The following is an 18,500-nucleotide window of genomic DNA, read 5'->3' as shown; positions in this document are numbered from 1 at the left end:
GCAGGGGTAGGCAACCTTGGCTCTTTTATGACTTGTGGACTTCAACTCCCAGAATTCCTGAGCCAGCCATGCTGAGGGGAAAGGGAGAGGTTTCCAAGCTGAGCCGTGCTGGCTCAGGAACTCTGGGAGTTGAAGTCCAGGAGTCATAAAAGAGCCAAGGTTGCCTACCCCTGGGATAGGGGATTGGGATGAGGTCAGATTGTGATCTGGACATAGAAGAAAGCTGAGCGTGTCTCATTTAGAGTGGGAAGAAAAAGTGTATCACCTTGTGAGACAAACTTTCCAAACTTAAAACCTCCCCCCCCACCTCTTCCCTATCATCTCAAGAGGGGCAAAGAAACTGCTGAATATAGCAGTGAGCCCTTCTGAGGCTTAGAAAGCAGCCAACTACCTTGCTGGCTGCTTCCTAGGCATCGTAGTTGCCACGATGGATCCCATCCTTCAATACAGCCACATGGCTTCTAGGCCAGTTACCTTTCATGGTGGGAGTAGTGCGAGAGACTTTCTTCCTCTGCCTAGGGGACATTGACAATCCTGGCTGCAAAAGAGAAGAAAGGGGGGAAAAGTCCTAAGAGACATAAAATGCCGACATTCAGGGGCAATGTATAATCTTCTAGCCATGTGCTGCGCCTAGCTCTCGCTACTTACAGAACGAAACAAGAACAAATCAGGAAAGCCCTTGAAGATCTGGAATTCCAGCTTCTTCTCTGTGATGGGCACATTATCATCTGGTCCATAGGAGGCTACCATTTTTTGGGCTCATGCTTTTGGTTTGACAAGCTAGAACCAGCCCAAGCCTCTTTGCTGGCCTTCTCTTTTTTTCTTTCTTCCAAATTTACAACCTGCAGAGGTCTATAAGGTTGACTCAGCCTTCCAAGGTTGACTCAGCCTTCCATCCTTCCGAGGTAGGTAAAATGAGGACCCAGATTGTTGGGGGGAATAAGCTGACTTTGTAATAATGCCACTTTGGGGGGGGAAGCCCTAATAAGCAGGCATATACATAGAATGAAGGCTATTGCTAAGCACATTTGATTTGTGCTTTAAATTGTAAGCCGCCCTGAGTCTTCGGAGAAGGGCGGGATATAAATGGGATTAAAAATAAATAAATAATTCTCTCCATTCCCACGGAGCAATGGGGAAAAACACAGGGCATAAGAGCATAAGGTTTTTGTTTGGTTTGGCCTCCCGTCCCTTCAGAATCAGAAATGCAGCTCATCTCAGAAATACAATTGAGGCTACAAGATCAGGGATGGAAGAATCTAGACAACCACAAGAGGGCAGCAAAGGGCTAGATTTCTTGTACTTCTTTGCTGCCAGCTAGTGTTTATCTGGAGACTTCCAAGTAGCCCTAAAACTAACTCTTTTCCCATTAGGTAAAGGTAAAGGTTCCCCCGCACATGCGTGCTAGTCGTTTCCGACTCTAGGGGCCGGTGCTCATCTCCGTTTCAAAGCCGAAGAGCCAGCGCTTGTCCAAGGACGTCTCCGTGGTCATGTGGCCGGCATGACTAGACGCCAAAGGCGCACGGAACGCTGTTACCTTCCCACCGTAGTGGTCCCTATTTTTCTACTTGCATTTTTACGTGCTTTCGAACTGCTAGGTGGGCAGAAGCTGGGACGAGTAACAGGCGCTCACTCTGTTACGCGGCACTCGGGATTCGACCCGCCAAACTGCCGACCTTCTGATCGACAAGCTCAGCGTCCTAACCCACTGAGCCACCGCGTCCCTACTCTTTTCCCATTATTAAAGCTTATTAATTAGAGCAACGACAGTAAAACTCATCCCAGTCTCATGAAGGCTCTACGTATGGCACTCTGGGAACTCGTTCATGCTTTGGTCTTCCTGGCATTCTGAAATTTCTTCTTTCACTTTCAGTTCTTAGTAAGCATTCTTTTTTTTTTATGGGAAGTGTATACATTCATACACGAACTCTGTTCCCCCATCACCATCCCAAAAGGCTTTCGTGTATCACAATATTATTCTGCTAGATGCATAAATTTACTCCGTTGTTCAAGTCTGAGAACATTAGGGGCATTATATACCTTCAGAAGCGGGTTGGGGATCCGGTCTTCATCAATTTCTAGGGAGGAAAAAATAGGAATCGAGAAGGAAGAAACAGGAAGAACAATAAGTTAAAGCCAATAAGGTAAAGCCAACACACCAAATCCTAGAACTCTGGGTTATTTTTGCAATGGAAATACCTTTTCACTGTCTCCCTGAATTTATTTATATATAATCACCCAGCTGGCTTTCACGGCTAAGGCAGGACTAAGAACTCACCGTTTCTCTGTTTGTAGACCGATGTGCAGCACACTTGTTGTAATAGTACAGACAGAGGCTGTTCCCCTGTGTGACTCAAGGAGTGCCTGAGATGGCTAACTCCAACTACTGCGCTTCTCCCTTTGCGTTTCTCTCTGCATTACCTGGTACACTTCAATGTGTGCTGGACAACCCATCCCACTGATTATCATTAAGCAACGTTGCTAAGGTTCAGTCTTGTTGGAGAGTTCACTGATTAACTTAGGTAGCTGTATTGTGGGTTTTTTTTGTAGCTTTCATATATTTCTATTATTATTAGGATTGGTTACCCAATCAGCCAGATGTTTAGGCTCGATTTGGCATTTTTGTCACCTATTGAGTCTGTCTTATTGGTTCTTTCTGTGCAATTGTAACGATAAATAAGAAAATGAAGGTAAGTGAGCAATATTATGGGGGAAAAACACCTCTGGAATGGCGTAAGGGTAAAGGGCAAGGCTACGCTATATCCTGAATCTGGCTACAGTAAGCAAGAATGGACAATCTGCAGTCTCAAGGCCACCACCAGCCAAAGACTGTTTCTATAGTCTGTTAAGGCCTCCTTCTGACCAGGACAGCTGAAAGCTGATGGCCGTCCTTCCTGCCACTTGGAGACAAGATGTCAGCTGTTCTGTAATCCCTAAAATAGGCGCCCGCCACCTTTAAGACAACTCCAAGAATCTTCCCCTAACCCTAGCCTTGTTTTGATGTTGTTCCTCTTTGCAGCCCTCTGCCACTTTGAAAAGCCAGCTGTGGCTGTTTCCTACCCCAACTTAGCCATAACAAAATAACCCTACAATTTTGATGTTTGCCCCATCTCAGTCAACTGTGGCCCAAAAGCTAGATAGAGTAAGACTAGCAGGTTTTCCAAATGCTTCAAGTATTAAAACTGAACAAAACTTCAGTTCTGGCCCACTGATGAGTGGCTTCTCCTATCCACCTGCTCAATTGCAGCCCGGGATCCTTTCCGCAGGGATCGCAAAGGTGGCTTGGCTCACAAAGGGCTGGACAGGACAGCAGGTGTAGAGTTGCATGTTCAGCCAGCCCTGGTTGGATGCTGCCTGGAAAAACACCTGAGGCTTTTTCCACAATCTTGCCGCTTTAGCACCGGCCCCTGCAATTTGCTGAATCCCTGCCGGGAGCCTGTGATTTTATTTGTCCAAGTGCCTGTTGTGCTCAATTATGCTGTACTTTGAGATTTTTAGGATGACTTATGCTGACTGTGGAATAGCTTTACTGGCAGCACCTCCACGTTCGAGTCATTTATTACATTACGATAGAGTTTTATTATTGTTTTATTAGTTGTCAGCTCTGTTATGGGTTGGGTTGCCAACTGGTCCTACAGAAATTGAGCATGTGAAGCTTTCCACAGCGATAAACTCTTTTTATTGCCAACAGAACAAAACGGCAGTTTGAGGTACAGCAGTAAAGGTTCTTGGCTAAAATTGTAAGCTCTTCCCAGAAGGAGACCTCAGGAACAATTGTGTAAAATCCAGTTTCTGCAGGTAGCTGAACGCTGTTTTTTTTTAACTAGCCAATCACCCTTTCCCTCCCCTCTTTTTTACAACCAAGCTGGTATGACTGGCCCGCCTGTTTCATCCAGCATGGCAGAGGAACTGGAAGTATAGCATGAATGTCACCTCAAAAGACAAAAGAGCACTGGGTGAAGTCGAGTGGGGTAAAAGGAGAGGCATAGTCAAAGGCTAAGAGGGGACGGGAACAAATCAAGTTATTTATCATTTGTTTGATTTACAGCCTGCCTATCTTCCAGGAGTGACATGTAAATCTCTTCTCCCATTTTGCCTCTTAACAACAACCCTGTAAGGGAGGCTGGGTGGAGCAAAACTGACTTTCCTAAAGTTGTCCCCTGGCAGAGGATGGACTTGAACCAGGATCTCTCAAGCCTGAGGTCAGCACTTGAGAATCACTACAACAGTCTGCTTCTCTACAGGCAGTCCTGGAGCACGGTGGCTCTTGTGGTTAGGATGCTGGGTTGGAGGTTAGCAAGCTAGCGTTCGAGGCCTGTGTGCTGCCATGGGGTGGAGTGAGCTTCCGTCCTTCGCTACAGCTCCTGCTGGGGACATGAAAGGAGACCCCCAACTGGGTGTCCCCTGGGAAACGGGGATGCCATCGGCTAATTCTTTTGATCCGGAAGCGTCTCAGGGCTTCTGACATGAGTGTGATGCAATACAGGGAGTCCTAAAGTTATGACCTGCAACTGTCACAACTAGTGACAGTTGTTAAGTGGGGCACCATGTGATTGGGCCGGATTTTATAACTTTTTGCAGTGGTCTTAAATATTCACCCTGGGGTGGTTTTTGCCAGAAACTCGAAGCACTGGCAAAATGGTCGTAAGTCATGCCCGTGTGACGTGGGGTGCTGCAGATAGCTGTAAACGTGGGCTGGTTGCCAAGCGCCCAAAATGCAATCAGGTGACTGTGGGTGGGGGGATGTTGGATCTTCAAAGGTGGGTCATAAATAGCTTTTGGGAGAGGGGGGGTGTTGTCTGTCATAATGTTGAATGGTTGCTAATGACCCGATTCATGGCCGAAAGATTATTTGAAATTTCAAAACCTACCCGGAACTCTTCACAAAACGGGCATTTCCAAGGCCCTTCCTCCACGGGGACTGCTCTGGACTGGCACCATGCCTCAGCATTAAAATCCTGTTGGCCTCAGGCAGCCAAGCCAACCATTGTTCAAATTGGCAGCTGAACTAAAGCTAAGTGGGTCTTGGAGGTGGATCAGGAGATAACTGGCAGGATGTCTGGCCAATCTCCACCTCCCAACTGTGATGTCCTTGGAGCTCCGTGGTCTCCTTCTACCAAGCTCTTTGCAGGCAGACCAGCTTTTTTCTTTTCTTTTTTTCCTCACTGCAAGGCCAAATGTGGGGGTGAGGCAAGGACAGGGGTTTTCGCACTTGGAGGGTACCCTTTTCACTCCTCTCTTTTAGGAAGCTGGAGGAAATGCTGATTAGCTCAGGAACCTTTCTCCAACTTTGCCAGAATAGAAGGGAGGAAATCTGTCCTGGAAGTTTCAAGAAGGGAGCTGGTGGATCGGCAGAAGTGCTCCAAATTGTGAAAAAGAAACAGAGGTTAATGTTTACCAGAGCTCACCGAAGTTTAAATGTCCAGGTTTAAATCCCAGGGTTCAATAATCCTTGTAAACAAGGCAATAGGTATTTTTGAACCCTTCTCACGTCCATGCAACTGAATGAACCTGATCTGGGCAGTCAAAATCTGGATGGCCACCATACAACAGCAGGGGGTTATTGCCTGTATCTCTCTGTGATTATCTGGTGGTCTTTGCAATCCAAATCTAGAAACCCCAACCTGGACCAAGTTCTCAAGACAATGGAGAAAAAATTAAGCCTCTTGTACTAGAGTTAGTTTGACAGTAGTAGGAGTTTGCGTAATTCCCTATCCCACGTTTTATAATCAGGTTTCGATTTGAGCAGGCAACCCCTGACCCTTTGGATCATCGCTTCAGAGATATTCCCTTATTTAAACAGAGGAACAGATTAACCACGATTGGTTTTTTAAAAAAAAGCAGTGAGAGCACGAGCGAGTTCTGATCTCCTGCCAATTTCCCTATTGATTTCACCTGTGGGAAGCTGGCAGGGGAGCTTTGGAAATTATGATCATGTGACTGCTGCTAAAAAAAAAGGCAGTGTCACAGGGTGGCAGGGTGGCATTGCAGTGGCCACAAATTTGCCAATGGAACTGGTCTGAAGATCCTTGAAATTTCAATCTTGTGGGATTAATGGTTTTTGGACACGTTTGTTAAGTTAGCGTGTTTGAGCTACCTGGATTCAAAAATTGTCACCTTCACTCACTTGAAGGTTACTAAGAGACAAGAGAATTCCAGTAGTACATAAAGAGTATACAGCAGTCCTCTTTTTTTGTTGCATTATTCATTTGTTTCTAAAAAAATGCTCTTGTTTCTTCTTCTTTTGTTTTTTTCCAAACCACTGCAGGAAGAAGCAGAGTTACTTGATAAACTAGGCAGCTACTATTTTATTTACCCAGAATACTTGAAAACAGACATTATTTAATTGCAGCTGCCACAGAATAGTATCTCTCCAGGGAAAGATTATTATAATTTATAATTGTGCTCCCAGTTAAATAATGTAAAACAGCCTGAAATCAGAGGAACTTCAGAGGCATCTGCAGTGGTGTGTGTGTGTGTGTGTGTGTGTGTGTGTGTGTGTGTGTGAGAGAGAGAGAGAGAGAGAGAGAGAGGGGTGTGTGTGTGTGAAAAAGTTTCTGACTGTATGATCAAAATCCCATCCGTTTTTTATGTGAATGTCTTTGATCTTATCTGCTTTGTGTATGGGCTCAGAAAACGGGTAGAACTTTTAAGTTTGCAATCATGGTTGCTAAATTGATTTTGATCCCCTCCCCCCGCAAATACCCCGAAGGACATTAAAGGAATTATAGGTACATAAAATAATAGTTGCTGAAAAGATCTCTATAAATGTCCATATATTTATTTGCTACATCAACAGCAAAAAAGAAATGACTATATTTCATATTCCAACAAGCTCTCTTAAACCTCAATGTTAAGATAAATACCATACTTGTACAGTGAGAACTAGCACACAGCTTCTGAAAGCTATTTCACTTGTCCTTGGTGATTTTAACTTGTACAGACAGCTTGAGGGATTATGAATCACCATGATGTCATCATGTTAACATCATGAGCTGATGTGCAGACCCCTGATATGACTTTTCCCTGGAAGAGGATGACCCAGCTTCTTGTTGTTGTTGTTGTTGTTGTTGTTGTTGTTGTTGTTGTTATTATTATTATTATTATTATTATTATTATTATTATTATTATTATTATTATTATTATTATTTTAAAATGGAGCCAAAGAAGCAGACCAAGGTCCAAAGAATATCTAAAATGCCTTAAAACAAAAATGGGCTTTTGTTTAAAAGGGTGGTGGTGTGTGAGAAGTGTTTCTCTTAAAAAAGTCTTCCTTCTGCTCCAAAAAGCTAAGCAGCAAGTACTGAAATATAACCTGACATATTCACTCTCTAAAAGGTACATAATTTGGAGCATCTCTGTCACCCAGGAAACATGCCAGGATGTTACCATGGGAACTAGAATTTTGCTGGACTGCCAGACTCTCTCCCTTCTTGACTCTTCCAAAAAACAGCCAGTAGTGCCTAGCTCCAAATGCCACTCTTAAGTAAACCAGTCTGGTGGACAATATGCTAAATTAATAGAAAGGTTGGAACTTGGGGCAAAAAGAACAATTGACAAGACTACCTTCAAATGGAATCTTTTGGAGTTGTGGTCACCCATTTAACAATAAGCTGTACACATTTAACAACCCAGCCCTGTTAAGATTTCAGAATCAGGTCAAAGGTCAGCAGCAGCAGCAGCAGCAGCTTCAGTGTATTGTGATATTGTGTCCCCTTGACCACATTCTTCTGTGACCTTCAACCAAACATGGTAGAACATCAGTTTTGCCTGTTGGCAACTTACATGGATGCATCATCCATGGAGTGTTTTTGGAACAAGGTGGAAGTAACCTTCCATTTCTTTCTTCCAAGGGATTTGTTTTGACTTCCCAATCTAGTCTACTGCTTTGGAGTCTCCTGGTGTTCTCCTTAGATTTTTATTTAAAAAAAGAAAAAACCAGTCAAGGTTGGCTAGGTGCGGCCACCTGCTATGACCAAAACATCTTTTAAAAGTCTTCTAAAGCATGCCAAGGGTAACAGAAGAAACACTCGAAGGGGCAGTGTGGGCCGAATTGAAAAAAGTCAAAGGGAAATGCAGTTCACACACCTGTTTTTTAAAAATGTCTGTGGAGATTCTCAGTCATCCAGCTTGTCTCAAAAGTGCTGTTTCAAAAGGCAACTGGGCTGTTGTTGTTTTTTTTCCCCTGAGGAAGAAGAAAATGACATTTGCTTTTCATCCGAGAAGCTTCATCCGTTCTGGCAGGATGGTTGGGTTGATAGAAGGGTTAGTTCTGACAGGATGGGGGCGGAAATTGGAAGGATCATATTTCTTTGCAGTCATCAGGTCATTAGCCAGAATGGATGAAGCTTCTTGGATGAGAAGAGAAACATCTTCTTCCTCGGGGGGGGGGGGAAGAGTCCAGTTGCCTTTTGAAAATGCTCCTTTGAGACTTTCTTTTAAAAAGTAAATAGCAAGCAAAGATCAGAGTGTGCTAGTCCTTTCCCAAAGATTTATAGACAACTCGTCCCAGCTTCTGCCAACCTAGCAGTTTGAAAGCACGTAAAAAATGCAAGTAGAAAAATAGGGACCGCTACGGTGGGAAGGTAAACAGCGTTCCGTGCGCCTTTGGCGTCTAGTCATGCCGGCCACATGACCACAGAGAGGTCCTCGGACAAGCGCTGGCTCTTCGGCTTTGAAACGGAGATGAGCACCGGCCCCTAGAGTCGGAAACGACTAGCACGCATGTGCAGGGGAACCTTTACCTTTACCTTTTTATCCAGAGGGAAGACTTTTCCTGTGTCCTGCCTGCTCATTTATAGATTTAGTATTAGGACAAGAAAGTGTGTGTGTGGGGGGGGGGGCAATCTTTTAAGGACTGAGAGATTCCAACAGGTTTAACCCTGCCTCTTTGGACAATCCACATCTTTTTTCATTGCCTCTTCTTCTTTCAAAAACCAGATCCTCAAATCGTGTTTAGTTGAACAGTAACAATGATGACAAGTGTGTAAAAAGGTATATATGCTTGGGTTGGGGAGGGGGTGGACCCTCCTGTACGTTTTAATATTTCAACGTTATAAAAAAAATCATTGTTGTTTTTAAGTTGTAAATCTGCTCTGAGAAGGACAAGGGGGAGAGAAGACATTTGCTGACATCACAAGAAGCAGTCATTTTATTTTTTTTAACGTATTTTTACCCTCCCTTTACTAATAAGGTGCTGGTTATGACCTACAAAGCCCTACGTGGCATGGGTCCGGATTACCTACGGCAGCACCTGCTGCCGGCGTCAACTTCCCTCCGTCCAGTGCGCTCCCACAGAGTGGGCCTCCTCAGGGTGCCTCCGATCAGAGAGTGTCGACTGGTGGCCCCCAGGGGGAGGGCGTTCTCTGTGGGCGTGCCAGACCTGTGGAACCGCTTGCCGGTTGAGCTCCGGATGGCCCCCGACCCTCGCTCCTTCCGGCGCGATTTAAAAACTTATTTATTTGAACAATCTGGCCTGGTCTGATGGGTTTGGGGTTGGATTTAGTTTTAACACACTTTTATTATTGTATTATATTGGGCATAATTATTTAATTCTTTTTAACTCTTTTTTAACCTTTGTATTTACATTTTGATATTTATTGCCCTGTACACCGCCCTGAGTCCTTCGGGAGAAGGGCGGTATAAAAATTTAATAAATAAATAATAATAATAATAATAATAACTCAAGGTGGCAAACGTAACTCCTCCTCCTTCCTCCTCCTATTTCCCCCACAACAACAAGCCTGTGAGGTAAGCTGGGCTGAGAGAGACTGACTGGGTCAAAAGCACCCAGCTAGTTTTTCATGTCTCAGGTAGGACTAGGATGAACTTCTGCAGATATGTCACCCCCTCCCTCTTTTTCTTTTAATACAACTACTCTGCCACTCCCTGGGCAAAGGAGGAGAAAATTATATGAATGTGTGTGACTACACACACACACACACACACACACACAGGCATGATAATGACAATGGGAGCTCTCCAACCATCTTGAAAATAGTTCCGCCTTGCCCTGACATTTATTTTTCCAAGTAATAATCAGGAATCTGACTTCAGCTTTAGGTTATTGCTTCCTGAAAAAGAGACCTATTGCTCTTCCGCCTCCCCTGTCTGAGATCCACCTTTACATCGTGGCACTGCAATGGGGGCGAAGGCAGGAGGGACCTGGAGCAGTGGAAGAGAAGGTCTGGAATAGCTCTCAAATAATCTCTGCTCCATTTAAAGATCAAACACAGGTCCCTGCTGGCAGAAGGAGGCTTGTGTGTGTGTGTGTGTGTGTGTGTGTGTGTGTGTGTGTGTGTGTGTGTGTGTGTGTAGGTTAAAAAAAGAAAAGTGGGGGGAGAAAAAGCCCACTTGCTGAAACTCTAATTGGAGTATGATAACGCTGCTTATGTTGTTTCCAGGTGGGGAGGCACAATATCTTTTTCCTCCCCTCTGGCAGCCTGTGGTGTGCAGCATAAAGACTTTGCCTTCAGATGCCTTACAGATAAGATTGCCCAGCAGGTATAATCTAAATGGTAGTTGCGTTTTGGATACAGCCTCAATCAACCCTCGGGATTTTGTTCTCAAAAGGGCGATTCTTCCAGGATGAATATAAACATGAAAAATACTGTTTATAACAGTTTGAGAGGCAACCCTCCATTTAAATGATTACAATAAGGACAATATCACTTTCAAAATGCGCGTACGAGACTTTCTTGGCTCCCTTCAATGCTGTTGCCTAATGCCACGCTCTGGAGATGAATGGCTCAGAATCAGCCCTTGTATTTCCTCTTTTGAGTTTTGGGGTAGCTGGTTATGGTAGTTGATGACTCACAACCAGGAGGAAACAAAATAAATGTTATTCTGACCAGACCCAGGGCCTCACGAAGCTTACAGGTGGGCCTCGACTTAGCAACAGTTCTTTGGTGATCGTTCAAAGTTACAAGGGCACTGGAAAAAGTAACTTACGACCGTTTGTTCACCCTTATGACTGTTGCATGTCACCATGGTCACGTGATCAAGATTCAGACGCTTGGCAACTGACTCACATTTATGACGGTTGCAGTGTCCCGTGGTCATGTGATCCCCTTTTGCGACCTTCTGATAAGCAAAGTCAGTGGGGGAAGCCAGATTCACTTAACAACCATGTTATTAACTTAACATATAACAACAACAACAACAATAATAAAGTTGGAAGGTACATTGGAGGTCATCTAGCCCAACCCCCTGCTCAGGCAGGAAACCTTATATACCATTTCAGACAAATGGCTATCCAATCTCTTCTTAAAAACCTCTAGTGTTGGAGCATTCACAGCTTCTGGAGGCAGGCTGTTCCACTGGTCAATTGTTCTAACTGTCAGGAAGTTTCTCCTTAGTGCTAGGTTGCTTCTCTCCTTGACTAGTTTCCATCCGTTGCTCCTTGTCCTGCAGTGATTCACTGAACAACGGTGGCAAGAAGGGTCGTAAAATGGGGCAAAACTCATTTAACAAACATTTCGTTTATCGACAGAAGTTTTGGGCTCTACTGTGATCGTAAGTCGAGGACTGCCTGACTAGGACTAGGCATGAGAAAAACATGGAATACTTGTCTAGTCCACTCACAATGACCTCTTCTCAGCTAATCCAAGCTGGAACAGATGTTACAAAAAAAGGACAGTGACCAAAGAGCTTGAAAATCTTGGAAGGATGCTCAAGGCTCTAGAGCGGGGGTGGGCAACCTTGGCTCTTTTATGACTCGTGGACTTCAACTCCCAGAATTCCTGAGCTAGCCATGCTGAGGGGAAAGGGGGAGGTTTCCATGCTGAGCCATGCTGGCTCAGGAATTCTGGGAGTTGAAGTCCACCAGTCATAAAAGAGCTAAGGTTGCTTACACCTGCTCTAGAGGTTTATGTGGTGTTCTTGTCCAACCTTCCACTACATAATAGAGGACCAGAAAAGGAAGTAGAATATCTCAGGTCAGTGCCTGGCTAAGTAGTACAGGTAGTCCTTGACCTACAACAGCCCATTTAGTGACTGTTCAAAGTTACAATGGCACTGAAAAAAGTGACTTATGGCCATTTTTCACACTTACGACCTTTGTCGCAGACCCCACAATCATATAATCAAAATTCAGAAGCTTGACAACTGACCCATATTTAACACAATTGCTGTATCCTGGGGTCATGGGATCACCTTTTCCAACTTTTTGACAAACAAAAATCAATGGGGAAGCCAGATTCATTTAACGATCGTGTTACTAACTTATCAACTGCAGTGATTTACTTAACAATTGTGGCAGGAAAGGTCATAGAATGGGGCAAAACTCACTTAACAAATGTCTCACTTAATGACAGAAATTTTGGGCTCAACTGTGGTCATAAGCTGAGGATTCTCTGTACCAAGGTGTTGATGAGAGGGATCTGGTTTCTGGGACCATGGCTGGACCTATCTAGGTGATGGGCTGCTGACATAAAATGAGGTTGTACGTCCAAGAACAGATAAAAACATGTTGGCAAAAATTATGGCAAGCTTAATTAGGTGGGCTCTAATCTGAATCCGGGTAGGCACTTGTGAATGAAAACTCTGAGCTAAGGACCTCAGATAAAAGATTTGTGCACTGTAAAAAGTGGGGGACGTTGCCGAGATGGGACATCTTAGATCGCTGGATGAAAAATCAGAAATGGCTCATGAGGTTCATGGCCTCGTTAATTAATATTAAAACTATGGGAAATAAGTATGAGTTTCAGCCTTTTGTACAGGAAGACAAATATGATTCAGTGGTTATAACAAGGACCTGGTGGGATGACTTCATATTCCCTTAACCGGAATATGACAATTAAGGATATGGTTTCTTCCAAAGGAGCAGTGGCAATAGAAAATTAGAAGGATCCGGTGTCACCCCATGTCAAAAATATCTCTTCTGCTCAGAAATTCAGACGAACGAAACTTGCAATGTTGTAAATAGTTTCTGTACTAAAATCATTGGAAAAGCAAACAAAAGCACTCCTGTTACTAGAGTGAACTCTCACCCAACCAGCCAAGTAAATGAAACTATGCCTTCCAAACACAAAATCCAGATCTTTCAAAGAGACGTAAAGGTGTAGTGGAGGAAAATTTCACCTCACCATCTTTTGAGAAACAGCCTCTACCAAGCACGATCTCTTCCAGGGAAGTCATGATTTGCCTTGCTAACAACTTTCTCTAGCTGGATGGAGAAAGGCAGAAAGGAATTAGCTATTCTAGATTTGATACTACTCAGAAGGTAAAAGGTAAAGGTTCCCCCGCACATGCGTGCTAGTCGTTTCCGACTCTAGGGGCCGGTGCTCATCTCCGTTTCAAAGCCGAAGAGCCAGCGCTTGTCCGAGGACGTCTCCGTGGTCATGTGGCCGGCATGACTAGACGCCAAAGGCGCACGGAACGCTGTTACCTTCCCACCGTAGTGGTCCCTATTTTTCTACTTGCATTTTTACGTGCTTTCGAACTGCTAGGTTGGCAGAAGCTGGGATGAGCACACGGGATTCGACCCGCCAAACTGCCGACCTTCTGATCGACAAGCTCAGCATCCTAACCCACTGAGCCACCGCGTCCCTAACTACTCAGAAGGAAAGACTTAATTAAATTAGTAGATGTTAAGAAGAACGTGCTGGAGTTCTTCCTTTTAAGGAAAAGTAAAACCGAATGCAGTCAAATGCATATTTTTGATACCAAACAAGTAGATTTTAATCAACTTAGAGCAATGATCAGTAAGACCGCTATTGAAGGAGAAGCTGATGAGAAAAGGAACTCAATAGGGATGAGATCTCCTAAAGAAGGAAACAGCCAAAGAGGGGGGGGGGAAGAGGCTAATATGACTACATTAAAAACTTACTGAAGATCTGAACAGAAAAATAAATAAATAAAAGAAATGGAAAAATGCTCACGGGACAGGACAACCACTGCGTAGAATTGAAACGCTTAGAATTAGTAAACACCTCCACATCAGCAATCAATACCCAGATGAGCAGAGATTAACATCAAGATTAATACTTAGACCAGCAATCAAGAAGTAACCAATCAAGGAATTACCAACAACAGGCAAACAAGCTAAAAGTAAAAAACATCAAGGAACTACCAAGACCACACCCACCAACACTGACAAGGCAAGCCTCTAATATATAAAAATAAGAGCAAACCACTCTCTATTAGCACTGATGATGTTACCTAGTTTGGTAATAAAATGTCTGCAAGAAAACCACCAAGCTCAGAGAACACCAAGGACCCCACAGTTTAGAACTGGTCAATTTGCTTGGAGATTGACAGGCACATGGTGAGGGAATAGCTCTTCAACTTGAATGATTTAAAATTTTTAAGGCCAAATGAGCTACATTTTAGCGGTCTAAAGGAATAGGCTGAACTTTTATGTATTATTTTTGAGAAACTTTGGAGAACTGGCAAAATAGCAGCTGACTCAGAAAGAGCACATATCATTCCTATTTTTAAAAAGGGGAAAGAGAGGATCCAGTAAGCTACAAGCTCAACAGACAATGATACCTGGGAAGGGTGTACACTAGATCTCTTTAGAGAGCATCTTAAAATGATAACTTAATAAACAGAAGACAGCAAGAAATGGCTAAAAATAAATTCTGCTGATTACCTTTATCTCGTCATTTCATCAGCTAGCATCACTAATATATATTAACAGCTGGGAAAACTTAACCTCTGATTGCTCAGCCTGGAGGCTAAAGACGCAGCATGGCCTTCTCCAATTTGAAGAGACACTTGTGCGGCAGGCTGAGGCAGAGGCAGTCCCGGAAGCAGCAAAATCTGGGGGCTGGACAGGGGACAGATTGTATCTGCCCTCAGTGTGGAAGGGACTGCCACTCTCAAATTGGCCTTTTTAGCCACACCAGATGCTGCTTTAGGACCTCTTTCCAGAGCACGATATCATAGTCTCTCAAGACTGAAGGATGCCAATGAATGACAATCACTAACAGACCTAATTCAAACACCATATTCAAATGATGTGCATTACAGATAATACTCAATTTACGACTGATCACTTAGTAACTGTTCAAAGTTACCCTGAAAAAGGTATGTACGACCCAGATTTAATGGCTGCCGCCCCCCCAAGTCACATGACCTCATTTTGTGTGCTTGGCAACCAGCCAAATTTATGGTCATTTGTAGCATCCCGTGATCATGTCACTATAATTTATGATGGTTTTGCCGGAAATTGGCATTTACTTCCAATTTCTGGTAAAAAAAAACAAAACAACAACACCCCATAGTGAAAATTGGTTCGCTTAACAACCACAGGGTTCATATAAAGACCACTACAAAAAAAGGTCATAAAATCGGTCACAACCATGCGATTACTGACATGGCGACCTTCACAATTTACTATTGTAATTGCAGGCTCAATCACATCTGTAATTTAAGGACAACCTGTAATGTTTTCCCATTTTGTATATCAAGATATACTGTTGAGTGCTGAATCCTTTGCTTTTCAGTATGTTCCTTAATGATTTGGATGAAAAGGTAAAGGTGAATACTTACCAAGTTATCAGGTGACATAACATTGGGAAGTATAAATTAATACTCTAAAAGAGTTCTAGGCCCTTCACTTGAGCAAGGATTCACAGAAATTAGAACAGATTCAGAGAAAGGATGATTAGGGGAGTAGTAACTAAATCCCATGAGTGGACAGAAGGAGCTGGATATAACAGAATAACAGAGTTGGAAGGGACCTTGAAGGTCTTCTAGTTCAACGCCCTGCTCAAGCAGGAAACCATATGTTCATAGATGACCAAAAGCAACATGAAAGCACTCTCCAAAATCTATCTAAAAAAAAGAAAACCAAAACTTGTTCTCTCAAATGGCAGGACACCAAATAACAGATTTAAAATCAGATAACTCCCAAATGGATGCTTGGCTGTGACACTGAAAAATATTGCTGTTAAGACATGGGTGCAGCTAATATGAACTGGAGATTGCTAACTCAGCAACCTTAACCACAATAATAATAATAATAATAATAATAATAATAATAATAATAATAATAATAATAATAATAATAATAATAATAATAATAATAATAATATAATTTTTATACCGCCCTTCTCCCGAAGGACTCAGGGCGGTGTACAGGGCAATGCAATAAAATACAATATATAAAAATTAAAAGAAATATTAAATACAGTAGCCCAATTAAATAAATTAATACAAAATGTTAAAATACCCCTAAACCCATCAGACCAGGCCGGCTTGTTCAAATAAATATGTTTTTAGGTCACGTCGGAAGGAGCGAAGGTCGGGAGCCAATACAGCCACTATGCTGTATTTAGATCACCTTTAACCATTAAATTGAGTTTAGATGTACAAGATGCAAACTCCCCCCCCCCCAATCTCTAGATATACTGTAGCTCCCAAGATGAGAAACTTAAGGTGACTTAGAAACAGATTTTTAGAAGTACCTTCTTATCATCTGACAGGTTGACAGAAGTGTGACTTCAGGTATCTTAGCACAAACCCTGATGTTAAAGTTAGAACTTTCCTGTCACCTAACAATTTCAGATTCCTTGGACATCATAGGTTCTTCAACCCAAAGCCATCCTCTTTCAGCCTTTTCACCCACTATCATTTCTCCTCAATGTGGGTTCCCATTCCCAGTGCTGGGAATGATGGTAATTGTAAGCCTACAGGTCTGGAAGGTGCTTGTTTGGGAAAGTATGATCTGTGGTGCCGAAAACCACTAACAGAAACAACCAAGATTCCTCTTCCCCTTATAAACTCCAGAATTGTATTACCTGGTGTGACTGCTACCTTACCCCATAGCTAGGGTAGGCCGCAGTTCTGGGGAGACCAGAACATTCAGAAATGACTAGAACCGCTAGACTGCTATGTGCTCAGCTAGTTTTTCTAGGTAAGGAAATGACAGAGAGATCACTTCAGTGAAAAGTCTAAATGTCAGACCTAAATGCAACCTGGAATCAAATCACTGGGGGAAAGGTAGGTGTGAGCAGGTGGTGGATGAGTTATTCTGCAGTCTGAGCATCAAGCAATTTACTTATCATGCTGGCACTGTTCCAAAATTCCATTTGAAAGCCAGAACTGTCTGAGGATAAAAATATATCTACAGTCAGGTTTCCTCTTAGGAGAGATTTTTTTTTTAAATCCATCAGTCTTATTTTTATTCCCATCCACTGATACAATCCAGAATTACAGGAGTCTTCCTTTGACGAGGGGTGTTACATTTTGTGGAATCACAGGCACGAATGGGCCATGAAGTAGATAATGGAGAGACTTATAATTGAAGGCTGAAATAAAGTCTCTTGCTGTCCAACAGAATGCACATTCTCTTTTTGCCACCCCCCCAAACTTATTTCTACCTCAATTAGCTAAATTAAATTTTAAAACTGACACCGCCCAGCATCAAAAAATCAGAAAAACTATGTTATCCACCAGTCCTCCCAACACACTTGTCACCCTTCTCATGAAAAAACAGACTTTGCCCATCAAAAAAAAAAAATAGTCCCCTTATATTAGACTTAATTCAACCTTCCCTCCACAAGTGCAGTGTGTCATACACATGGACCCTGTCCCTATTTTTTCTCACAACCACGACCACCTCGTAAGAAAGGTTGGACAAGATGCTTATCCAGGTTAGGTTAAAAAAAACAAAAACCTACCAGCTGTATTCACAGAACTTGTTAAGTTTGGTTAACTTCAAGGCTGACTCAGCCTTCCATCCTTCCGAGGTAGGTAAAATGAGGACCCAGATTGTTGGGGGCAATAAGCTGACTTTGTAAAAATGCCCTAATAAGCAGGCATATACATAGAATGAAGGCTATTGCTAAGCACATTGATTTGTGCTTTAGATTGTAAGCCGCCCTGAGTCTTTGGAGAAGGGCAGGATATACAGTAAATGGGATTTAAAAAAAAACTGCAACCCCAAAACCTGCAAAACTGCAAGCCAAAACCCACTTATTTATTGCAAAGTGCCAACACAGCAATTTAATCTGAACACTGAGGTTTTAGTTTAGAAAAAACAACTCATACATTAACATCTTTTGTCTTAAAAGAAAAACACAATAACAAAGCTTTCAATGATACAAACAACATTTTACTGAAAGGTAAAAGTTTGCATTTGGCATGCTTTTGAACAATTAATGTGATTTTTGCTGTTGTATGCATGCTGATAATTTGTCTAATCTTGGCTTATACTTTGTAAGTTTGAGAGCAACACATGCAGTACTCAGTCATCTGTTAGTCTGTTTCTGGTGTCAGATTTGATATAATTCAAAGCTGAAAACTGCACACTCACTCTGGAGGCTTGTTTTGGCTAGGAAGGGGCTTGAGAAATGGCTTTTTCCTATGAAAACTTAGCCAAAGCACGAGGCACGTGTGCCCACAGAGAGGGTTCCGAGTGCCCCCCTCTGGCACGTGTGCCATAGGTTCATCACCACTGGTCTATAGTTCAATCAATTGGGTTCATTACAATGGCTAATTCAATAGTCAGGCAATTATGTATATAAGGCTGTGAAAACTTTCACCCTTGAGGG

At 42.9% G+C, this 18,500-nt stretch overlaps 1 protein-coding gene across 1 annotated transcript in view; it reads right to left on the bottom strand.

Moving 5' to 3' along the window:
• PPP1R1A (protein phosphatase 1 regulatory inhibitor subunit 1A) overlaps positions 1-18,500 on the bottom strand; it is a 101,137-nt gene that overhangs the window by 12,494 nt on the left and 70,143 nt on the right. The window contains exons 3-4 of the mRNA XM_081319893.1: positions 2,041-2,078; positions 475-538 (exon numbers count right to left, since the gene is read on the bottom strand). Coding sequence (XP_081176019.1) covers positions 475-538; positions 2,041-2,078 — 102 coding nt within the window. The remainder of the gene's footprint in view (positions 1-474; positions 539-2,040; positions 2,079-18,500) is intronic.

This window comes from Vipera berus (assembly GCF_964194415.1).
Source record: "Vipera berus genome assembly, chromosome: 2".
In the NCBI taxonomy this organism is placed as follows: Eukaryota; Metazoa; Chordata; class Lepidosauria; order Squamata; family Viperidae; genus Vipera; species Vipera berus.
Note: the sequence above shows the minus strand (reverse complement) of the source record. Positions and strands in the feature narration are given on the sequence as shown.